This window comes from Macaca thibetana, chromosome 14 (assembly GCF_024542745.1).
Source record: "Macaca thibetana thibetana isolate TM-01 chromosome 14, ASM2454274v1, whole genome shotgun sequence".
Taxonomy (NCBI): domain Eukaryota; kingdom Metazoa; phylum Chordata; class Mammalia; order Primates; family Cercopithecidae; genus Macaca; species Macaca thibetana.
Window position 1 is genome coordinate 18,317,041 of NC_065591.1, and position 24,366 is coordinate 18,341,406.

At 53.3% G+C, this 24,366-nt stretch overlaps 1 protein-coding gene across 4 annotated transcripts; it reads left to right on the forward strand.

Moving 5' to 3' along the window:
* Nucleotides 1-15,063: 15,063 nt before the first annotated feature.
* Nucleotides 15,064-23,923, forward strand: PACSIN3 (protein kinase C and casein kinase substrate in neurons 3). 4 transcript variants are annotated; one of them, XM_050757612.1, is made up of 12 exons: nt 15,067-15,183; nt 17,027-17,204; nt 18,453-18,518; nt 18,756-18,846; nt 18,961-19,117; nt 20,757-20,992; nt 21,103-21,258; nt 21,857-22,032; nt 22,163-22,283; nt 22,412-22,548; nt 22,954-23,075; nt 23,397-23,923. In XM_050757612.1, exons 4-12 carry the CDS (start codon nt 18,793-18,795, stop codon nt 23,510-23,512), a joined length of 1,275 nt encoding a protein of 424 aa, XP_050613569.1. In that variant the 5' UTR covers nt 15,067-15,183; nt 17,027-17,204; nt 18,453-18,518; nt 18,756-18,792; the 3' UTR covers nt 23,513-23,923. The 4 variants fall into 4 exon arrangements, with proteins under 4 accessions (XP_050613566.1, XP_050613569.1, XP_050613568.1 ...); XM_050757609.1 differs by lacking the exon at nt 17,027-17,204 and having other exon boundaries at nt 15,064-15,183; XM_050757611.1 differs by lacking the exon at nt 17,027-17,204 and having other exon boundaries at nt 15,070-15,183; nt 18,457-18,518.
* Nucleotides 23,924-24,366: the final 443 nt, after the last annotated feature.

Sequence of the window (24,366 nt, forward strand, 5' to 3'; positions counted from 1 at the left end):
ACACACTTACACCCACATCCACACTCACACACACACACTCAAGCTTCAAGCGGGCACGATGGCACACGTCTGTAATCCCAGCACTTTGGGGGGCTGACATGGGTGGATCCCTTGAGGTCAGGAGTTCAAGACAAGCCTGACCAAAATGGTGAAACCCCATCTCTACTAAAAATACAAAAATTAACCGGGTGTGGTGGGGTGCCTGTAATCCCAGCTACTCAGGAGGCTGAGGCAGGAGAATCATTTGAACCCGGGAGGCAGAGGTTGCAGTGAGCCGAGATCGCGCCACTGCACTCCAGCCTGGATGACAGAGCAAGACTCTGTCTCAAAAAACAAAAACAAACAAACAAAAAACAAAAACACAAAAATTAGCTGGGTGTGGGGGGATGTGTTTGTAGTCCCAGATACACAGTTGGCTGAGGCAGAAGAATTGCTTGAACCCAGGAGGCAGAGGTTGCAGTGGGCCGAGATCGCGCTACTGCACCCCAGGCTGGGCGACACGATAAGACTATCTCAAACAAAACAAAAACAACAACTATATATATATATGTATGTGTGTGTATGTGTGTGTGTGTGTGTGTATATATATATATTTGGATAACGATGGAAGTGTCAGACAGCTTCATAAATACCAAAAAACAAAACAAGAAAAACACACACCCACACCCACACACACACACACACACATACGCACTCAAGCCTCAAGTGGGCACGGTGGCGCACGCCTGTAATCCCAGCACTTTGGGAGGCCAAGGTGGGTGGATCCCTTGAGGTCAGGAGTTTGAGACAAGCCTGGCCAATATGGTGAAACTCCATCTCTACTAAAAATACAAAAATTAACCGGGCATGGTGGTACACCTATAATCCCAGCTATTCAGGATGCTGAGGCAGGAGAATCATTTGAACTCGGGAGGCAGAAGTTGCACTGAGCTGAGATCGCGCCACTGCACTCCAGCCCAGGCGACAGAGCGAGACTCTGTCTCAAAAAAAAAAAAAAAATTAGCCCAGCGTGGTGGTCTGTGCCTGTATTTCCAACTACTTGGGAAGCTAAGGCGGGAGGATCAATGCCCAGGAAGTTGAGGCTCCAGTGAGCTGAGATCAAACTACTACATTCCAGCCTGGGTGACAGAAACCCTGTCCAAAAAAAAAAACAAAACAAAAACCCAAACCCAAGCCTCACCTCTGTTTTTATATACGGGGGATGAGGCACCATCCACACACTAAATCAATATCATGTCATAAAATACCGTATGTACAGAATGCCAGGTAACTTCTCTAGGCAGCCAGATTTGCACAGCAATCACCAGAGTGCTGAAATAATACATGTGAAAGTGTTGTGTAAATTGTAAAGTGTTCTGCAAATAGACATTGTGATATAATCTCCTGGGGGTATGTTAGTTACTAATAAGGTCTGATGATGGTGGTGAACAAGCCCTTTGCTGTTCTCAGAAGTCCTCAGTGATTAGAAAACCATCGTAGAAAGAACTGGAACTCCAGAATCAGAAACCAGGGTTTTGAGTTCTGCTAGATCCTTCCTCTCACTGTTCTCATGCCAAAGGTCTCTTCCAAGGACAGCAAAAATCCCAAGTGGCAGAAATAAAAATGATTCTGTCTGTGTTACAGCCAAGCTAGTTCCCTATGGGTGGATGAGTCACGTGTGAGCAGGGCTGGGAGAACTATACTTACATTCCTTTACATTTCCCTCTTCCCACCCTCTTTCCCACTGCCCTGCGTTGTCTCCTGTCCCTATGACAAAAAACTTGCTCAAGAAACCCCAGCTTAGTTTCTCTATGGGGAGGAAGGTGGCAAGCTACCTGGGTAGCTGTGGCTCTTATTGGTGAAGTCCATGGCCCGGTGGGGTGGTATCTTTGTACAGATCCACACGCGTCCTCCCCTGTGCTCCAAACTCTGAGTGCACATCCCCAAAGACATTTTTTTTTTTTTGAGATGGAGTTTCGCTCTTGTTGCCCAGGCTGGAGTGTAATGGCACGATCTTAGCTCACCACAACCTCCGCCTCCCAGGTTCAAGCAATTTTCCTGCCTCAGCCTCCTGAGTAGCTGGGATTACAGGTATGCACCACCACATCCAGGTAATTTTGTATTTTTAGTAGAGATGGGGTTTCACCATGTTGGCCAGGCTGGTCTCGGACTCCTGACTTCAAGTGATCTACCCACCTCGGCCTCCCAAAGTGCTGGGATTACAGGCGTGGGCCACTGCGCCTGGCCTCCCCTTCATACTTGACTATCCCTGTGTCATAAGGGCTCAGAATCTGAGGGTTTTGTCATAATTATACACAGTCTAGAAGACCAAGCCACATTTGGGTTGGCAGCATTTAGGCTGCCAGGCCATCCTGCAAAGAGGCATATTTGTGCTAGATGAAGAAATAGGAAAAGCTGCCTGCTTTTTAAGCTCAGGAAGCATTTTATAAGATTTCCAAAGCTAACAGCTGCGGCCTCCTCTAGCTCCTCTAGCTGGGTTGACTGGCAGTCCCTAAAAAGATATGTCCATATCCTAATCCCCAGAACCTGTGGATGTTATTCTATGTGGAAAAAGGATCTTTTTGGATATAATTAAAGGTTTGTTCTTGGCAGGTGCAGTGGCTCACGCCTGTAATCTTAGGACTTTGGGAGGCCAAGGCGAGGGGGATCACCTGAGGTCAGGAGTTCTAGGTCAGCCTGGCCAACATGATGAAACCCTGTTGCTACTAAAACTACGAAAATTAGCTGGGTGTGGTGGCGGGTGCCTGTAATCCCAGCTACTTGGGAGGCTGAGGCAGGAAAATTGATGGAACCTGGGAGGCAGTGGTTGTAGTAAGCTGAGATTGTGCCACTGCACTCCATCCATGTCAAAAAAAAAAAAAAGGTTTGTTTGTTTGTCTGTTCAAGACAGGGTCTCAATCTGTCACCCAAGCAGAGTGCAGTGACGTGAACATGGCTCACTGCAACCTCAAACTCCTGAGCTCCTGAGTAGCTCAAACTATGGCCACCTGCCATCACACCCAGCTAATTTGTATATTTTTTGTAGCGACAGTATCTCACTGTGTTGCCCAGGTGGGTCTCCAATTCCTGGGCTCAAGTGATCTACCCACATCAGCTTCCCAAAGTGCTGGGATCACAGGCTTGAGGCACTGCACCCAACCTAATTAAGCATTTTTAAGTGAGGTGATCATCCCGGATTATCCAGTTACCTTAAATCCAATGGCAAGTGTCCTAATAAGAGTGAGGCACATCAGCCTGGCATGGTGGCTCACACCTGTAATCCAAGCACTTTGGGAGGCTGAGGCAGGCAGATCACTTGACCTCAGGAGTTCAACACCAGCCTGGTTAACATGCTGAAACCCTGTCTCTACTAAAAATACAAAAATTAGCCGGGTGTGGTGGTGCATGCCTGTAATCCCAGCCACTCAGGAGGCTGAGGCACAAGAATCGCTCGAACCGGGGGAGCAGAGGTTGCAGTGAGCCAAGCTTGCACCACTGCACTCCAGACTGGGCGACAGAGCAAGACTTCGTCTCAAAATAATAATAATAATAAAAAAAGGCCGGGCGCAGTGGCTCACGCCTGTAATCCCAGCACTTTGGGAGGCTGAGGTGGGGGGATCACGAGGTCAGGAGATTGAGACCATCCTGGCTAATATGGTGAAATACAAAATACAAAAACTTAGCTGGGCATGGTGGTGGGCACCTGTAGTCCCAGCTACTCGGGAGGCTGAGGCAGTAGAATGCAGTGAACCTGGGAGGTGGAGTTTGCAAGTGAGCCGAGATCGCGCCACTGCACTCCAGCCTGGGGGACAGAGCGAGACTCCATCTCAAAAAAAAAAAAAAAAAGAAAGAAAGAAAGAAAAGAAAAAAGTGAAGCACACACCGAAAAGAGTAAGGCAAGCCAGCATGGTGGCCCATGCCTGTTGTCCCAGTTACTTGGGAAGCTGAGGTGGGAGGATCTCTTGAGCCCAGGAGTTCAAGACCAGCCTAGGCAATACAGTGAGACCTCATCTCTAAAAACAAAAACAAACAAAAGAGTGAAGCAGAAGGAGGCCAGATACAGAGAAATAGATGCACAGAGGAGGAGATCCTGGGAAAATGGAGGCAGAGATTGGAATGACAGGCTGTAAGCCAAGGGATGCTAAAGATTGCTGGCAGCCACAAAAACTAGGAGAGAGGCAAGGAAAGATTCAAGGCTTGGTGCAGTGGCTCACGCCTGTAATCCCAGCAGTTTAGGAGGCTGAGGCTGGAGGATCACTTGAGGCCAGGAAGTTAAAGACCATCCTGGTCAACATCTCTACAAAAACTAAAAAAAAATTATCCAGGCATGGCAGTGCATACCTGTAGTCTCAGCTACCGGGGAGGCTGAAGTAGGAGGATGCCTTGAATTTGAGGCTGCAGTGAGCTGTGATCATGCCACTGCACTCCAGCCTGGATGACAGAACAAGATCCTATCTCAAAAAAAAAAAAAAAAAAGAAAGAAAAATTCTTCCCCAGAGCCTGGGGAAAGAGTGTGGCCCTGCTAACACTTCAATTTTGGATTTCTGGCCTCCAGAACTATGAGAGAATATATTTCTGTTGTTTGAAGTCACTCATTTGCAGTAATTGGTTACAGCCACCCTGGGAAACAAATACACCTCGTAACCAGCCCTCACTTCCCCAGTTCCTAGATGTGTCCCTCTGCAAATCGTAGCCCCTCTCTGATTTTCAGTTTCCTGCTTTGTAAAACGGGGAGAGTAAGTCCTACTCTGCCAGGTCGTTGTAAGGCCGTGGTGACAGAGTGCTGAGCGGAATGACAGATGTACCACAGACAAGACTTAATGCGTGAGTTCCCATCTTCCCCCTTCTCCACCCTGGTCCACCTCACCTCCGGCACAGAGCTCCCACTGCAAGGCTGAGGAGCAGGGTTCCTATACCTTTTCCTGGGTCTCAGGCTCATTGGTAATGTCCAGAATAGTGCATGGCCCTGCCTTCTTGACAAATCCTCCCAGACATCTCATCAGCATCTCAAATCCAAAGTGTCCAAAAGTGAACTATTGATCTTTCGCTCTTTTTCTGTCTCTTTCACAGTTTCCCTCGTCTCAATAAATGGTATTTTCAGGTAGCTAAACATCTGGACATCATTATTGCCTTTTTTTTTTTTTTGAGACAGAGTCTCGCTCTGTTGCCCAGGGTGGAGTGCAGTGGCCGGATCTCAGCTCACTGCAAGCTCTGCCTCCCGGGTTTACACCATTCTCCCGCCTCAGCCTCCCAAGTAGCTGGGACTACAGGCTCCCGCCAACACGCCCGGCTAGTTTTCTGTATTTTTTTTAGTAGAGACGGGGTTTCACCGGGTTAGCCAGGATGGTCTGGATCTCTTGACCTCGTGATCCGTCCGTCTCGGCCTCCCAAAGTGCTGGGATTACAGGCTTGAGCCACCGCGCCTGGCGCTTTTTTTTCTTTTTTGAAATAGAGTCTCACTCTCTTGCCTGGGCTGGAGTGCAGTGGCATGATCTCCACTCACTGCAACCTCCGCCTCCTGGGTTTAAGCAATTCTCCTGCCTCAGCCTCCCAAGTAGCTGGGATTACGGGCATGCACCACCACACCCAGTTATTATTATTATTATTTTTTTGAGATTCAGCCTTGCTCTGTTGCCCAGGCTGGAGTGCAATGGCGCAATCTCGGCTCACTGCAACCTCCGCATCCTGGGTTCAAGCAATTCTCCTGCCTCAGCCTCCCAAGTAGCTGGGATTACAGATGTTCATCACCATGCCCTGCTAATTTTTGTATTTTTAGTAGAGACAGGGTTTCACCATGTTAACCGGACTGGTCTGGAACTCCTGACCTCAGGTGATCCACCCGCCTCGGCCTCCCAAAGTGTTGGGATTACAGGTGTGAGCCACCACGTCTGGCTTTGGCTAATTTTTGTATTTTTAGTAGAGATGGAGTTTCACTATGTTGGTCAGGCTGGCGTCAAACTGACCTCAGGTGATCTGCCCTCGTTGGCCTCCCAAAGTGCTGGGATTACAGGAGTGAGCCACCTTGCCCAGACCCATGCACGTCTCATACCTCCACGGCTACCACCCTGGAACAAGTCACCCTGTTCATCTTATGTGGTCATCTCACCCCTGTACCATCTACCGCAGGTACCTCTTAATTGATTTCCCTGCTTTTTCTCTCTCTCCAATCCATGAGTCAGGCCAGTTTTGTGTAAGGGGCAGATAGTAAATATTTTAGGTTGTCTGAGCCATATGATTTCTGTTGCAACTACGGTACTAACTCTGCCATTGTGGTGTGAAAACAGCCAAAGGCAGTTTATAAATAAATGAGTGTGGCTGTGTTCCAATCCAACTTTATTTATAGATGCCGAAATTTGAATTTCCTATAACCTTTGTGTGTCACAAAATAGTCTTCTTTTTATTATTATTTTTTCATCCATTTAAAATGGTAAAAACCGGCCCAGGGCAGTGGCTCATGCCTGTAATCCCAACACTTTGGGAAGCCAAGGCAGGAGGATCACTTGAGCCCAGGAGTTCGAGACCAGCTTGAGGAACACAGGGAGACTTCGTCTCCATAGAAAAAAAAGAATAAAAGTAAAAACCACTCTTAGTTGTGGGCCATACAGGCCATGGTTTGCTAATTCCTTGCTCTAATCCATTCCTCATGCAACATCCAAAAAGGCCATTCAGTTCCCTCCTCCGCTTAAATCCCTCCAAGGGCCTCCTCCTGCATTCGAAACAGAACTCACAAAGCCTGGTAGTGTCCGGGTGCTGCCTGCCTCTCCCACCTCATTCTGGGCCTCTCACCCGCTCATTCACCGTGCCCTGCCCACTCCACCCTTCTGTCCCAGAAGGTCAAGTTCTCATGTAAGGATCTTTACATACATGTCTTCAGATGTTCTGCCTGGAATGCCGTTCCTTAGGTCCCCTCTTCACCTTTTTAACTTCCATTTGTCTTTTGGGTCTTTTTGGGTGGAGGCGTAAACTCCCTGAAGCCACACTTCCACTATTCTTTTCCAGCACACTGTCCTTTTTTTTTTTTTTTCCTTCAAACAGTCATGACAATTGGTAATGATGTTTTTGAAACTTTATTTGATTTCAGTGGAAAATTCCACAAAGTTAGGCATCTTGTCTGCTTTCTTTTTTTGTCTTGAGATGGAGTCTCGCTCTGTCACCCAGCCTGGAGTGCAGTGGCGCAATCTCAGCTCACTGCCACCTCTGCCTCCCGGGTTCAAGCAATTCTCCTGCCTCGGTCTCTCGAGTAGCTGGGACTACAGGCGTGCACCACAATGCCCGGATAATTTTTGTATTTTTAGTAGAGACGGGGTTTCACCATGTTGGTCAGGCTGGCCTTGAACTCTTGACTTCAAGTGATCCGCCTGCCTTGGCCTCCTAAAATGCTTGGATTACAAGTGTGAGCCACCATGCCTGGCCTGCTTTCTTTGAATTAAGGACTGAGCACCCAGCCTGGTACTGGGCACACAACGGGTGTTCCCTGAAAACCTATGAAATGAATGGATCTGCCACGAGGAACTCCTCATTCACCGGCAAGGAGACCCCAGTGGAAGGGCCCAGGGTAGGCTTCCGGAGCACCAGGGTAGGCTTCCGGAGGAGGAGCCTCCTGGCCGACAGAGCTGAAACCCGGAGTACACAATGGCAACTCCTGGGGCGTCTCCTGCTAACGCAGGGACCAGCTAGAGAATCTGCCTGGGGCAATGGCAGATTCCTGGAACTACTGGTTCCTCCCCTGTTTAGACTATATAGGGTAACTTTATTTTTTTTCTCTTAATAGGGTAACTTCCTGACCCTGGAGAAGCTTTCTCTATAGGCTGCACTCTCGAAACCTGCAATTCATTTTCACCCGAGCACCATCGGTCTGCCTTGCTATCCACAAACAGCCTCCCCGACTGAGGTTAACTGCTCTTAATAGCTGGGACCAGTCTTTACGTGGGACTGCCTGAGCTCTGAAAAACATAGCTGTGAAATTAGAATACTTTACTCAGCTGCCTGTCAGGAATGCTGGGGCAATGTCCAGAGGCCACGGAGGGAAGCTCACAAAGCAGCATCCAGAGGAGACAGCCCTGCCTACAGCACTCGGCCAGCTCTGATCTACTCTCGGCAGGGTGGCCAGAGTTATCGTTAAAAAGGGGAAATCTGCTAATAGCATTAGGAGATATACCTAATGTAAATGACGAGTTAATGGGTGCAGCACACCAACATGGCACATGTATACATATGTAACAAACCTGCACGTTGTGCACATGTACCCTAGAACTTAAAGTATAAAAGAATAATAATAATAATAACAAAAAAAGGGGAAATCTGGCTGGGCGTGGTGGCTCATGCCTGTAATCCCAGTTGGGAGGCTGAGGTGGGTGGATCACGAGGTCAGGATTTCAAGACCTGCCTGGCCAAGATGGTGAAACCCTGTCTCTACTAAAATTACAAAAATTAGCCGTGGCAGCGGGCACCTGTAATCCCAGCTACTTGGGAAGCTGAGGCAGGAGAATCGCTTGAACCTGGGAGGCGGAGGTTACAGTGAGCTGAGATCGCACCACTGCATTCCAGCCTAGGCGACAGAGCGAGACTCTGTCTCAAAAACATAAATAAATAAAATAAAAGGGGACATCTGATCTACTTACCCCCATGCACATTTCCCACTGCCTATAGGACAGAGTCCAAATTCCCTAGCTCACTTTGCAAATCTTCACCATCCAATCCCAGCCTATCTTTCCAGCTTCATCTTCCATCTGTTTCTGTTACCAGAAGTCCTGATCCAGACCCCAGCAGAGGGTTCTTGGGTCTGGTGAAAGAAAGAATTTGAGGGGAATCCATAGAATAAAGTGAGAGCAAGTTTATTAAGAAAGTGAAGGAATAAGGCCGGGTGCAGTGGTTCACGCCTGTAATCCCAGCACTTTGGGAGGCTGAGGCGGGTGGATCACGAGGTCAGGGGATCGAGACCACGGTGAAACCCCGTCTCTACTAAAAATACAAAAAACTTAGCCAGGTGCGGTGGCGGACACCTGTAGACCCCGCTACTTGGGAGGCTGAGGCAGGAGAATGGCGTGAACCTGGGAGGCGGAGCTTGCAATGAGCACCTTGGGAGGCTCAGGCAGGCGGATCACCTGAGGTCAGGAGTTTGAGACCAGCCTGGCTAACATGGCGATAACCCGTCTCTACAAAAATACAAAAATTAGCCAGGCATTGTGGTGCACATGTATAAACTCAACTACTTTGGTGACTGAGGCAGGAGGATTGCTTGAACCCAGAAGGCAGAGGTTGCAGCGAGCCGAGATCGCGCCACTGCACTCCAGCCTGGGTGACAGAGTAAGGCTCTGTCTCAAAAAACAAAACAAAAAAAAGGCTACTCTTTAGGCAGAGCAGCAGCAAGTGCTGCTCACCTAAGAATACTTATAGTTATTTCTTGATTATATGCTAAACAAGGGGATTATTCCTGAGTTTTTTGGTCAAGGGGTGGGCAATTCCCAGAACTGTGGGTTTCTCCCCTTTTTAGACTATATAGAGTAACTTCATTTTCTTTTTAAATGTAGGGTAGCTTCCTGACATTACCATGGCATCTGTAAACTGTCATGGCACTGGTGGGAGTGTCTTTTAGCATGCTAGTGTATCAGATTTAGCGTATAATGAACAGCGAGGACGACCAGAGGTCACATTGCCATCTTAGTTTTGGTGGGTTTTGGCCGGCTTCTTTATCGCATCCTTTTATCTGCTGGATTCAGCATGCCTAACCTTTTTGGAATGCAGCCCAGTAGGTCTGAGCCTTATTTTACCCAGCCCCTATTCAAGGGCTAGAGTCTCTCTGGTTCAGATGCCTCTGATACTTCCACCCCATCATGACCTCATTATTCTAGAGATTTGAGACCTGCACAGTCCAATACAGTAGCCACTACTCACATGTAGTTGTTAATTTTTTTTTTTTTTTGAGACAGGGTCCCACTCTGTTGCCCAGGCTGGAGTGCAGTGGCCCAATCACGGCTCACTGCAGTCTTGACCTCTCAGGCTCAGGCGACCTCAGCCTCCTCAGTAGCTGGCACTACAGGTATGTGCCACCACACTCAGCTTTTTTTTTTTTTTTTTTTTTTTGAGATAGAGTCTCACTCTGTCATCCAGGCTGGACTGCAGTGGCATAATCTCGGCTCACTGCAACCTCCGCCTCCTGAGTTCAAGCGATTCTCCTGCCTCATCTCTGCCCTGAGTAGCTGGGATTACAGGTGCACACCACCACGCCAGGCTAATTTTTGTATTTTTAGTAGAGACGTGGTTTCACCATCTTGGCCAGGCTGGTCTTGAACTCCTGGCCTAAAGTGGTCCTCCTGCCTCGGCCTCCCAAAGTGCCGGGATTACAGGCGTGAGCCACCACTCCTGGCCTAATTTCAAAATTTTTAAATTGAAAGTTTATGTTCTCAATAGCCACATTTCAAGTGCTCGTCTCATGCTACTAGTGGCTATCAGATTGGCCAGCACAGCTATAGAACATTCCCATCACTGCAGAAAATAATTGGACAGCACTATTTTATATACGAATACCCACTCACCCACCCCCCAGTTTTTAATTTTAGTTACATAATTTACACATGGGTACATTCTCATTATAAATGTTCTAACATTACAAAAATGTCCCTTACCAATTCTAGACCTCTGCCTAAAGATAAACGCCAAAATCAGTATGATGTATATTCTCTGTGAAGATTTAGTGTGTTTTGCATTTTGCTTTTTTCCCTTGACATTCTCTTGGAGATCTTCCTATAAGAATACATCTCGCTGGGCGCAGTGGCTCAAGCCTGTAATCCCAGCACTTTGGGAGGCCGAGACGGGCGGATCACGAGGTCAGGAGATCAAGACCATCCTGGCTAACACAGTGAAACCCCGTCTCTACTAAAAAAATACAAAAAACTAGCCGGGCCAGGTGGCGGGCGCCTGTAGTCCCAGCTACTTGGGAGGCTGAGGCAGGAGAATGGCGTAAACCCGGGAGGCGGAGCTTGCAGTGAGCTGAGATCCGGGCACTGCACTCCAGCCTGGGCAACAGAGCGAGACTCCGTCTCAACAAAAAAAAAAAAAAAAAAAAGAATACATCTCTTGGCCAGGCGCAGTGGCTCATGCCTGTAATCCCAGCACTTTGGGAGGCCAAGGCAGGCGGATCATGAGGTCAGGAGTTTGAGCCCAGTCTGACCAACATGCTGAAACCCCGTCTCTCCTAAAAATACAAAAATTAGCTGGGCGTGGTGGCACATGCCTGTAATCCCAGCTACTCCTGGGAGGTGGAGGTTGCAGTGAGCTGAGATCATGCCATTACACTCCAGCCTGGGTGACAGAGCAAGACTCCGTCTCAAAAAAAAAAAAAAAAAAAAAAAGTATACCTCTCTCTTTACCTTGTTCTTTCTTTTTTCTTTTTTCTTTTTTTTTTTGGTTTGTTTTTGTTTGAGATGGAGTTTCGCTCTTGTTGCCCAGACTGGAGTGCAATGGCACAATCTCAGCTCACTGTAACCTCTGTCTCCTGGGTTCAAGCGATTCTCCTGTCTCAGCTTCCCAAGTAGCTGAGACTAAAGGCACACGTCACCACGCCTGGCTACTTTTTGTATTTTTAGTAGAGAAGGGGTTTCACTTTGTTGGCCAGGCTGGTCTCCAGCTCCTGCCTCTAGCTTGTTCTTGAGTTTTTGCAGAGTAATCCACAGCATGAATGAACTTTAGGTTATTCAACTATTGCCTTCATGATGAACATTTGTTTTTAGTTCACCCCTGTTGCAAACAGTACTATATGCAAACATCCTTGTGCCTCTTTCTGCATTTGTACATGTTCGTCCAGGGTAAATACTGAAAAGTAGAATTGCTAGGTCACAAAGTCATATGGTAACGCCCCTGGGGCTTGGCACACCCTGAAGCTCCTGCCTAGAATGCCTGTCCACATGACTAATTCCTACTCATCAAGACCTATCAGTGTCATGTCCTGTGAAAGGCCATCCCTTCTGCCTGTTTTGCCTCAATACTTCTATCTGCATTGCATCATTGCTGTACACTTGGACTCTGCCTTATTTAACTTTGTACCCCCAACATTTCTAGCATAGAGCTTAGCATGGAGTAAAAATTCAAGTGTTTTCTTGGCTGGATGAATGAATGCATAAACAAACAAATGAAGGCACAGTGGTTAGGACATTCCAGAAACTCAAGGTGAGTCTGTGAGTGGAGCGATATTTGGCAATGGACCAATCTGCCCATTGGTACCCTGAGCCAAGTGCCTTGCTAGATTTGTCTTTTTTTTTTTTTTTGAGAGAAAGTCTCCTTCGCCCAGGCTGGAGTGCAGTGGCGCAATCTCAGCTCTCTGCAACCTCAGCCTCTCCTGGGTTCAAGCAATTCTCCTGTCTCAGCCTCCCAAGTAGCTAGGACTACAGGCGTCTGCCACCACGCCAGCTAGTTTTTTTGTGTTTTTAGTAGAAATGGGGTTTCACCATATTGGCCAGGCTGGTCTTGAACTCCTGACCTCAGGTGATCCACCTGCCTCGGCCTCACAAAGTGCTGCCATTACAGGCGTGAGCCACCGCACCCAGCTTTAGATTTCTGTCATTTTTTTCTTTTTTTTCTTTGAGATGGAGTTTTGTTCTTGTAGCCCAGTTCTGGAGTGCAATGGCACGATCTCGGCTCACTGCAACCTCCACCTCCCGGGTTCAAGCGATTCTCCTGCCTCAGCCTCCCTAGTAGCTGGGATTACAGGCACCCGCCACTATGGCCAGGTAATTTTTGTGTTTTTAGTAGAGACAGAGTTTCAGCATGTTGGTCAGGCTGGTCTCGAACTCCTGACCACAAGTGATCCACCCGCCTCAGCCTCCCAAAGTGCTGGGATTACAGGCATGGGCCACCACTGCTCCCGGCCAGATTTCTGTCTTTATGCAGCCCTCTATCTATTGACATCTCATCTTGAATTCTGGCTTGAGGACAGCATTGATGGAGCAGTGTGGATGTTAAGGGCTCTGGCCATAGAACACAGAATCGGAGCCCTGGGGGTAGCATTAGCTGGGAGCTGGCTTTCCAAGGGCATGTCTGTCTGCTTTCGCCTTAGAAGCAGCCCCCTATATCTGGGTTTTATTTTGTTGTTTTCTTCCCCCCTACAGTACCTTAGGGGCAATTAAGATCATCCACAACATTTCTGCTTTCTGCTCCCAGACTTGAGCCCAAGGGAAGCCAGATGTTTTCCAGTCCACATCCCCTTCTCCTTGTGGTCTAATGAACAGCCCTGTTTTCTGAGTCTCTCTATGGCCTGGCTTTCCCAGATCCCACAGCGTGGCTGCCAACTTTATTTTTAATGAGGTTTTAATAGGTGACTCCTGTAATTAATTTCATTCTTGTGTTTTCACACTTCGGTCTAGGTGCCTAAAGGCCTTCAGGCGCTAGGTGGGATGTTAACTGATTTTAAAGAATACAAAACCCTGTGGCTGTCATTTGCCATTTTCCCAGCTCCTCTGATCTGCAGTTATTTTTACAATCATTAATTAGCTGGGGCTCATGGCTCAGTGGAAGGTCATCCGGGTCACCTGTCATGTTTTACAGAGGTAGAAATAGAGATAAGGAGAGAAGACTTGTCCAAGCCCTAAGAGAGAGTGGGTGTTGAAACTGGTTTCAGAAACCACATCCCAGGTTTCAGATTCACTACTCAGGTATGATTTTACCAAGCACGGCCAGAATCCTCAGGCCAAAGGTGGCGCGCCTTGGGTGCCCCACAGGTGTCTTGGGGAGGCAGCTTTACCCTTCCATCAGCACTGCCCAGCAAGTGAGCCCTCCGCGGGCAAAATTACCCCCATTCGTTTTCTCCAGGCCCCTTTTCCATTTTGTGAGCGGATTCATCTGCGTAAAGAACGCGTCAGCGATTCCTCCTGGATTTAGAAACAACATAATTTTGCTATTTTTAAAGTTGCCTTTTAAAACTCCGCGCGCACGCACTCACACTCTTCAGGGAGCTGGGGGTGGGAGGAATAGTGGGAGCTTCAGAGAGCTCAGCGAGGCGCCTCAGCTTGCGAGAGCTCAGCGCCGCGTCCCTGGGGGAGCACGCCTCCCAGAGTGCCGGGGCTCTCCGACCCGCTGCGAAATCTGCGCGCCCGGGACCCTCTGCGCCCGGGGCGTTCGACCCCTTTGGCCCGCGCTCCCCCTAGTCTCCAACGCTCAGGGCACCGCCGCTGGGTCACCGGGCCCAGGAGAGAGCGGGAGGGGCGGAGAGGCCGAGCAGGTGGCGATTAGGTCAGCTTCGAACATTCTTGGACCGCTCCAATGGATATAAATAACAGACGGGGCCGCTCTGCAAAATCTCCCCCCAGGGGGAAGAGGGGAGGGAGAAGGGATTTATTTAGCGTGGAGTGGGATCGTGGCGATACGGAAAAATGTACCAGACTGATAAAGGGGGGCGAAGGGATTTAAGAATGAATCGTGGTACAAAAATCTGGAAATAAGAAAACGGAGGGGGAGGAGCTTACGCCTTTTTGTCCCACCCCCACCGCGTGTTCGTCTCAGGCCTTAGAAGGCGCCCCAGATTAGCAGGGCAGCTGTACAGGGTAGGGCACGGTTCTGGAGTCCCAGCCCTGCCCGACTAAAGGGAAATCTTGGGCAAACCTCTGAAAAGCCTCCCAGCCTCAGTTTTTGCATCTGTATGGTGGGAATCCTAATGCTTACAAGGGGTGGTTGTGAGGCTCGCCTGAGCCAATTTCTAAACAGGCTGTGCTCAGCAAAAAATGTGAGGCAGTGCAGCCCCCGGCCCCGCTCCAAGGCTGCCCGTGCCGGCCCGGTCCCTTCTTGCTCCCTCGGGTCTCCCAGCCTCTGCAACGGTCGGGGAGGGGTAAAGCCGAAATCGGGCTCCCTGCAGCACCGGGGTGCAACCCTGGGGAGCCCGCCCAGGCACTCCGCACACGGGCGGAGCAGAGAAACCTCCGCCCGCACCCCAAGAGCCGCGGGTCGCCGCGATGCCTGCAGCCCCGCAGCCCCGCAGCCCCTGCAGCCCCGCAGCCCCGCAGCCCCGCTGCCCCTGCAGCGCCGCAGCCCCGCCGCCCAGCCGCGTGGGGTTGGGGCAGCGGCGGCCAGGAGAGGGCGGGGCCGGGGGCGGGGGCTGGGCTTCCCGGGGGAGGGCCCGGCGCGCTCCGGGAGGCTGCGGCGCGGGCCCGGGAGCGGCAGGACTCGGGCCGGAGCGTGGCCGGACCCCCACCCGCCGAGGAGCCCAGGGAGGACGCGGTGAGTGCCCTGGAGGGGACGCGCGGGGACGCGGCGGCGGGTGCAGTGGCTCGAGCCCGCCCTGTCCTGCTCCGGCTTCTGAAGTTTGCAATGGAGCCGACTCCCGCCCAGGGAGCCCCCGGCCACCCAGCTCTGCGTGCCGACGGGAAGGGCCGTAGCCGCGCTGAGGGGCCGTCCCATCTGCGGCGCCGCGGGCTCCGCAATTCCGCAGGCCGCCTGGGGGAGGGGGCGCAGTCGCTGGAGGGCTGAGCCGTCTCCAGGGGCCCCTCGAGGGCCCCCATCCGCTCGCCTCCCGCACGCCCCGGGGCCCCAGAGGGTCCTCGCTCCCTGGCGACCCCTCGCCCTCTGCTGCGAGCCCCGATTCCTGGGTCCGCTGCCCGGGGCCACCATCTGGAGCCCACGGCGAGGCCGGCCCGGGCAGGGGGTGTCCCCTCCCCTTGGCAGTGATCGGTGGCCCCACCCCCGCCGAGACCAAGTTCAACAAGTTTGGCCAAGAAGTCCTAGAGCTTCGGTGGCTAGGCCTGGCCCTGCCGCTCCGCGTGGCTCCACGGGCTCCGAGTTATGCAGCTCCGGGCGGCAAGGGGTCCTGTCGAGGGGCGCGGTCTATAAGGGTTGAGGCCAGAGGCGCGTAGCCCCTGGGCGCCGAGCTCTGGAGTGAAGGCTGGGTGGTTCAGAGTGCGTCATCTGGGAGAAGGCACCCCGGCCGGCAGGTCGGGTTTCCAAAAGTGCCCCTTTGTTATGCCCCTCCCTGGCCCTGCCTCCTCCCCCTTTGGCTGCGCCACCCCCTCCCGCAGCCTCCTGACCTCCTGGCTAGCTCTGGCTTCTGGTTCCAGCCCCTCTAACCTCGCTGCCCCTCTCCGGACCAGCCGACTGACCCCGCCCCCCGGCTCTGTCCTGAAATCCTAGGGCTGCGGGCGCACCGGGAGGGGCCGCCAGGGGAAGAAGCCCTAGGGCGCAGCCTGTGACTCAGGTCCCAGGGATGGGCCGGGCAGAATGGCTGAGCTCCCTACCAGGGGCAAGCCCCCAGCTTCTGGAAGGGGTTAGGGCTGGTCTGGGGCCGGGTACCTTCAGGCCTCAGGTAGGGAGAGGGGGTCTTCCCTGAACCAGGGACTCCCTACCTTGGCCGGTGCAGCTGCAAGGAGAACCTGCCAAGCCCACGAAGACCTCTTGGAGCCGAGCGTGCTGGCTCCCGGGGCTGGGAAGATTGCATTACCTGCTTTCTGAGCTCTTGCCTGTGGTGGGGACTGATTTGGGTCTCTGCTGAGCTCAGGAGGCACAGGGTGCCAACCTCCTCAACAGTGGCCAAGGTGCAAGCCTCCCCCCCACCACAGAGAGGTCAGGCTGCGGCTGTGGGGCCTGGCTGCACCCGGGGCTTGGGCCTGTGTTTGCTCTGGGAGGCCGGAGGGAGCTGTGCCAGCCCAGTACACACAGCTTGCTCTGTTCTGGGGCCAGAGAGAGGGAAGGGGTGGGGGGCAGCTCTCTGGGGAGCAGGGAACTCGGAGGCTGGAACAGGCAAGGGGCCCCAGGCTCCTGAGGCTGGACTGGGGCAGGCTCCAGAGCCCTGTGATTCATGGCAGCAGCTCTCTTTCTCTCCATCGCCCTGTCAGGCCCTCTCTGGACAGGCAGGACAGATTCCAGAGGGAACCAAGTGACGAGCTCGTGAGGCCCCTGGTGGGCATCTCCATTGCCTGGGTCTCCGCGGAGCCCCAGCTCTGCCTCCTGTTAGCAGAGGGGGAAGCCCACCTGCACCAAGTGTTCCCACAGCTGTTGGAGCCGGTGTGTTTCCTGCGCTCCAGGTGGACATCACCTGTTTTCTCACTTAACTAATTATTGCTGATTCTAGCTTGTGGGGACACACAAATGAGAATCCCGGAAGCCTCTGTCGGTGACTGAAGACAGACACTGTCCTGTCAGCCACAACTCCATGGATTATACGCCCTGGCTGAAGGGTCACCCGGGGCTATGGGAGCAAGGACAGAGGAACAGGGGAAGTGATTGAGGAGAAGATGCCTTAATTGGAGGTTTGAAGGAGGAGCAGAGGTGCATGAGTTTGGAGGAAGCTCTGTGACAGCACCCTGCTTTGGGGACAAAGGGCACACACTGTCCTCCTGGGTCTGGCTATGTCCCTTGGGCTTGCTCAGAGAGGAAGTGATTTCCTTCTAGGGTCTGTGAGTCAGTCGGTGTTGGGGACAGCTGAGACCCTGCCCAGAGGCAGGCGGGGAGCAGCCACATGCCACTGTGTCCTTGAGTCCCTGGGGCTGTGGCTCTGGGGTTGGAATTGGCCTTCCCGCCTCTGCAATTCTAGGGAACTTTTTTTTTTTAAGACAGTCTCACTCTGTTGCCCAGGCAATGGTGCAATCTCAGCGCACTGCAACCTCCACCTCCTAGGTTCAAGTGATTCTCATGCCTCAGCTTCCTCAGTAGCTGGGACTACAGGTGCCTGCCACCATGCCTGGCTAATTTTTCTATTTTTAGTAGAGACGAGGTTTCTCCATGTTGGCCAAGCTGGTCTCAAACTCCTGACCTCAGGTGATCCACCCACCTCAGTCTCCCAAAGTGCTGAGATTACAGGCATCAGCCACCACACCCAGTCTGGGGAACATTCTTATAGCTGGCCATCGCTTCTCACTTCTCCACGCTGCCCTGGACGCCAGGCCTTTGGAGGGTGGGCCTGGGTTGTGTGTTCCCCATGGAGTCCTGTAGGCCCTCAATGGATGTGTGGACTGAGATGCGTATCTTCGTGTGACTGCAGGGCCCCTCGTATTTCTGGTGCGTTGCTTGGTTTGGGTTTCACACCAGCCCTGGCATGGCAGCTGAGCATACAGAGGAGTTCCATCTTAGAGGGAGCTGGGGCCTCCTTAGGAGGAGACAGTTACACATACTTGTTCAGGCTTCCTGGCCAAGACAGAAGCCAGGCCTCTTGGCTCCCTTCGTGCCCTCCTCAGTACAGGGAGCTACTGGGATGTGGCCAGGCACCCTCTGACTTGGCCTCTTGGGTAATGGGGTCATCTTGTCACTCAAGGGAAGGCAACAGAGGCCCTGGCCTGGGCAGGAGTCTTCTTCTCTCATCCGCAGTTGGGGGAGTGGGGCCCTCTGCCCACCGCCCACCCCCGCCTGCCATTTAATCCCTGGCTGGATCGTGTGACCCGTCTGGCATTCTCCTCCCTGGAATCTGGCGCTTCTGACAGCAGTTGCTATATCGGGGGTGCTGGGCACCGCCCTGGACGCTCTAGGTCCCCACCCTCACCCTCACTCTGCTCTCCTTCAAGGCAGAGTCACGGTGGCAGCATTGAAAGTCGGACACCCAGGTCCCTGAAGTGATCTCTAGGCCCCAGGTATGTGGGGGGCAGGAGGGGAAGGGCAGAGCAGCGAGAGGAAGAGCTTTGAGACTCCATCCTCACCCATCCTGGCCCTTCTTAGGGTCTTCAGCGCCCTGCCTGCTAAGTCCTAGCTCTGACGGCTCCTTGGGTGGTGGGGAAGGCGGTGGGGTGAGGCCCAGGTATACAGAGGGTCTTTTCCTATCCCCAAAAACGTATGTCCAGCTTTCCCATTTACCCCTCTGCCCTCCACAGCCCCAAATCCGCCACCATTCCGTGCTGCGGGGACACCATGGCTCCAGAAGAGGACGCTGGAGGGGAGGCCTTAGGGGGCAGTTTCTGGGAGGTGAGCAGCTGGGTCCTGGGCTCAGCTCCTTGTCTAGGGGAGGAGCCCAACTGACAGCCCCAGCCCAAAAGGAGGCTTTTCCCTGGTGACAGCGCCCTTCTCCTGTATGCCCAGGCTGGCAACTACAGGCGCACGGTGCAGCGGGTGGAGGACGGGCACCGGCTGTGCGGGGACCTGGTCAGCTGCTTCCAGGAGCGTGCCCGCATCGAAAAGGCCTATGCCCAGCAGTTGGCCGACTGGGCCCGAAAGTGGAGGGGGACCGTGGAGAAGGGTGAGCCAGGCCCTCGCAGGGGGCAGAGGGCAGCTGAGTGCAGGACTGTCAGGCCAGCTTCTTTTTTGCACGTGTTGTGGGAAGTTTGAGGCCTCCATGTCTACCCTCCCTTAGAAAGGGAAGATCCTCCTGGTCATCCTCACGGCTCTGGTATTAAAGAGTTTACAAAGGCTGCTCATGAGTTACTTTGATAGTTCCAACAACCCTGCAGAGATGGTTCTGTTTTACCCATTTTCTTTCCTTTCTTTTTTGAGACGTTTTGCTATTGTTGCCCAGGCTGGAGTGCAGTGACACGATGCTGGCTCACTGCAACCTCCGCCTCTCAAGTGGTCCTCCTGCTTTAGCCTCCCAAGTAGCTGGGATTACAGGCACCCGCCACCATGCCTGGCTATTTTTGTATTTTTAGTAAAGACAGGGTTTTACCATGTTGGCCAGGCTGGTCTCAAACTCCTGACCTCAGGTGATCCACCCACCTCAGCCTCCCAGAGTACTGGGATTACAGGTGTGAGCCACTGCGTCTGACTTTCTTTCCTTTCTTAATTATTTATTTCTTTTTGAGACAGGGTCTCACTCTGTCACCCAGGCTGGAGTGCAGTGGTACAAAATCATGGATCACTGCAAACTCCATCTCCCAGGCACAAGCGATCCTCCCACCTCAGCCTCCTGAATAGCTGGGACCACAGGCATGGACCACACTTGGCTCATTTTTGTATTTTTTGTAGAGATGGGGTTTTGCTATGTTGCTCAGACTGGTTTTGAACCCCTGGGCTCCCGTGATCCTCTCTCCTTGGCCTCCCAAAGTGCTGGAATTACAGGTGTGAGCCACTGCACCCGGCCTGTTTTATGCATTTTCTAGAGGAGGAACTGGAAGTTCAGAGAGGCTAAGGGACTTGCCTAAAGGCACACAGCTAGGAAGTGCTGAAGGTTGAGCCCAGGCCCTCTGACTGGGAGCATGGATCCTTCCACCCTGCAACAAGCTGTCTTCCTCGAGGGCACACACAGACTCTTCCTTTGAGGCAATGGAGTGCAGTGTTTATGCAACAGATGGGTTTGAATCTCAGCTTTTTTTTTTTTTTTTTTTTTTTTTTTTTGAGATGGAGTCTTGCTCTGTCGCCCAGGCTCGCGTGATCTCAGCTCACTGCAACCTCCCCCTTTTGGATTCAAGTAATTTTCCTGCCTCAGCCTCCCAAGTAGCTGGGACTACAGGCGCGTGCCACCACGCCCGGCTAACTTTTTGTAGTTTTAGTAGAGATGGGGCTTCACCGTGTTAGCTAGGATGGTGTCAATCTCCTGACTTCGTGATCCGCCTGCCTCGGCCTCCCAAAGTGCTGGGATTACAGGCGTGAGCCACTGCACCCGGCCCTCAGCTCCTCTTGTAGCCATAATGCTTTGAGCGAGTTCACTTCTCTGGGCCTCAGTGTTTTGCCTGTTCAATGTTGGCAATGTCACTGTCCTCACGGTGGTGGCTGAGACAAGGATTCAGTGAGATAAGGCACACGGTCTGCATTCAATAAGCCCAGCTGACAGGGTTGTCATTCACCTTTGCACCCTATGCCTCCATGCCTCGTACCCAGTGAGAGGGGCTGGGCTTATTTTGGGTGGTACCCAGGACTGGCCCAAGCCCTGTCCTTCCCTGCAGGCCCCCAGTATGGCACACTGGAGAAGGCCTGGCATGCCTTTTTCACGGCGGCCGAGCGGCTGAGCGCCCTGCACCTGGAGGTTCGGGAGAAGCTGCAAGGGCAGGACAGTGAGCGGGTGCGCGCCTGGCAGCGGGGGGCTTTCCACCGGCCTGTGCTGGGTGGCTTCCGCGAGAGCCGGGCGGCTGAGGACGGCTTCCGCAAGGCCCAGAAGCCCTGGCTGAAGAGGCTGAAGGAGGTGAGGCTGGGTGGGAGAGGTATCCGAGGCAGGCTCCTTCCTGGTCTGCCAGGGATCGAGGGGGCCAGGGTGTGGCATCCAGGGTCCAGCGTGGTCCCCATACATGCCAGGTTGAGGCTTCCAAGAAAAGCTACCATGCAGCCCGGAAGGACGAGAAGACAGCCCAGACAAGGGAGAGCCATGCGAAGGCAGACAGCGCCGTCTCCCAGGAGCAGCTGCGCAAACTGCAGGAACGGGTGGAACGCTGTGCCAAGGAGGCCGAGAAGGTACGGGCCTCAGGTACCAGCCCTGGCTCCCGCCCAGGGCATGGCTTCCTGAATGAGTCTTGCTCCTTGAACACCTTGTCCAGTCCCCAGCACTCTTATTACCCTAATCCTCACCTGCCACCCTCTCTCTAGATGATCATTTAAAGGAGGAACCCGACAAAAGGTGATACTTTACCTAGGGAAAGAAATGGAGTTTCAGGCACTGGGATGACTTCAGCAGTTGAGAACTTCCAGCTCTTTCCTTGCACAGTATCCCTCTGCCTGGTGTCCTTTCCTGCAGCTCTGCATATGCAAATCCTTACCATCCTGAGATGCTGCAGTTTCCACCTCCTCCAGGAAGCCTTTTCTGATATCTCCCATCCTTTCCTGTAGGTTGACCTCATTTCAGTCTTCACCACACTCTTTTATCCGCTGCACCTGATGTCACCTCCCTTGTTAGGCTGCTGGGGTTCTTGAGGGCAGGAGTTGGGTCTTAGGACTGATAGCCCCTAGTGGCTAACCCCGGGTCTAGCAGCCCATGGCAGTGTCTGGTAAACACTGGTGGAGTCCTGGGTGGAAGAAGGTCTGGTCCTCACCAGAACCCTCCTCTCCCACCCAGACAAAAGCTCAGTATGAGCAGACGCTGGCAGAGCTGCATCGCTACACTCCACGCTACATGGAAGACATGGAGCAGGCCTTTGAGACCTGCCAGGCCGCCGAGCGCCAGCGGCTTCTTTTCTTCAAGGACATGCTGCTCACCTTACACCAGCACCTGGACCTTTCCAGCAGTGAGAAGTATGGGCTGCCTAGCGGGCGTGGACATCTGGGGTAGTACTGGGTCTCCTCCATCTCCCCTAGGCCCTGGCTGGGACTGAGGGATGCAGGTTCTAGACTTCCTAGACTGAGGGTGTGCCTTGGGCCATAGGTTCCATGAACTCCACCGCGACTTGCACCAGGGCATCGAGGCAGCCAGTGACGAAGAGGATCTGCGCTGGTGGCGCAGCACCCACGGGCCAGGCATGGCCATGAACTGGCCACAGTTTGAGGCATGTGTTCCAGGCGGGGTGGGGCTGGGAGGTGGGATGGGCTCCCACTCAGCTCGGCCAGGGCTAGGGGTGAAGTAAGCGAAGGTGGTCCGGATGGCCCCACCTGACTGTAAGCACTGTCCCCACAGGAGTGGTCCTTGGACACACAGAGGACAATCAGTCGGAAAGAGAAGGGTGGCCGGAGCCCTGATGAGGTTACCTTGACCAGCATCGTGCCCACAAGAGATGGCACCGCACCCCCACCCCAGTCCCCGGGGTCCCCAGGGTGAGAGCCAGGAGCATGGCTGTGGCAAAGAAACAGCTCTGCCTCCCACCCTCCACTCCTTTCTCCTTGGTTTCATTCCCTTCACACCTGAAATGGGTTGAAAACTCGTGCCGGGGACCTGAGGGCCTACTTAGTAGTTGTAATGATACCGGTTCTCACAGTGGTTTAGATTTGCCAGGCATTTCCCACGTTCCCTCTCGTTTATGCCTTAAATCAGCTGCGTGTGGCAGGAATTGCCTCTGCTCACAGTCCCGCATGGCGAGATAGAGCTAGAACCTTTCAGCCCCTCACCTGCCTCTCCCAGGTGCCTCTGGGGGTAGGGAGGCCTTTGCCCTGATCCTGGGTGAGATCTCCAGCCCCGTGTTCCTTGCACACTGAGCTGCTCCCTTTGCCTGCCCTCTCCAGCACAGGGCAGGATGAGGAGTGGTCAGATGAAGAGAGTCCCCGGAAGGCTGCCACCGGGGTTCGGGTGCGGGCACTCTATGACTATGCTGGCCAGGAAGCTGATGAGCTGAGCTTCCGAGCAGGTACCCTGGGACCCCTTTCCTAGCTTCAGTCGGTCTCTGCTTTACCCGCCTGAGCAGGGATGTCACAAAGGGAAGCCAAATACCCACTTCTTAAGGGCCAGTCCTCTGGCCCTTCAGCTGTTCCAGGTCCAGACAGCTGGTGCCTGGTGGCTGCATTCGGGGTCTGGGGTGGGGCAGCTTGCTGACCTTGACCTGCCTCTGTCTGAGCCATGTCTTTGCTAGCTGGGCTCTGGGACCACACCATCCCCCTCAGTCCTTGACCCAGTTGCAGGAATGGGCTGGGCCAGGGCCACTAGCAGTGACCAATCCCCTTTCCCTCAGGGGAGGAGCTGCTGAAGATGAGTGAGGAGGACGAGCAGGGCTGGTGCCAAGGCCAGTTGCAGAGTGGCCGCATTGGCCTGTACCCTGCCAACTACGTGGAGTGCGTGGGCGCCTGAGTGTCCTGACAGCCCTTCTGCGATGCTTACCCACCCTGGGTGAGAGCCCAGCTTCTCCTGGAGAGCCAGACCCTCAGGGCCCTGAACCGTCGCTCCCCTGCTGCTCCTCTGTCCCTTGAGGGAGGAAGTCCTGGGACCCAGGGAGGGGAGGGGCCTTTGTCTAGGAAGGAACTGGTAGGGAGGGATGAGTCTAGGCTGAGGGCAAGATGGGAGGTCAGAAGTGACAGGGTTCAGCGGTGCCTGGGCCTCCCCAGGAGCTGTGAACTCAGTTCCTGACCTCTGCTTTGGGGTTCCTGAGGTGGGCTTGGGGTGAGTGTAGTTCCGGCCTAGCAGCACCCTCTTTTGTGGCTTGTTCTAGCGTGTATTAAAACTTGACACACACACACACACAAAACAAAAACAAAAAAACCACTGTCGGGCTCATGTGCATTTTTTTGATAGGACACCCTTGCCAGGCCTCCAGAAGGCATCTAGAGAGAGGCCTAGCGTCTGTTATGGAGCCGGGGTTGGAAAAGGGTTTGCCTGCTTGGTACCTGCTCTGGAGTTTTGCGATCCTAATCTGGGGTGGAGGGGACTCGCTGTCAGGCTTGCTGTGAGCCGAGAACGGCTGGAGGCTGGGCGAGAGGCCGGCCAGTACGTCTGCCCGTTCAGGTCGGAGGGAAGAGGAGCACTTGGGCAGCCTAATCCTTACTCATCGATCTGTAATTGGCTGGAGTGGGGGTCCCCGCCCCCAAGCTCCCGCAGCCTGCGCGGCGTAGGGGCGACTCCACCTGGGGACTGAGGCGTCGGGGGCTGTGCGCGCGAGGAGGTTTGGGCCGGTTCGCCCGCCGTCGCTCCGTCCCGGCTGCGGATTG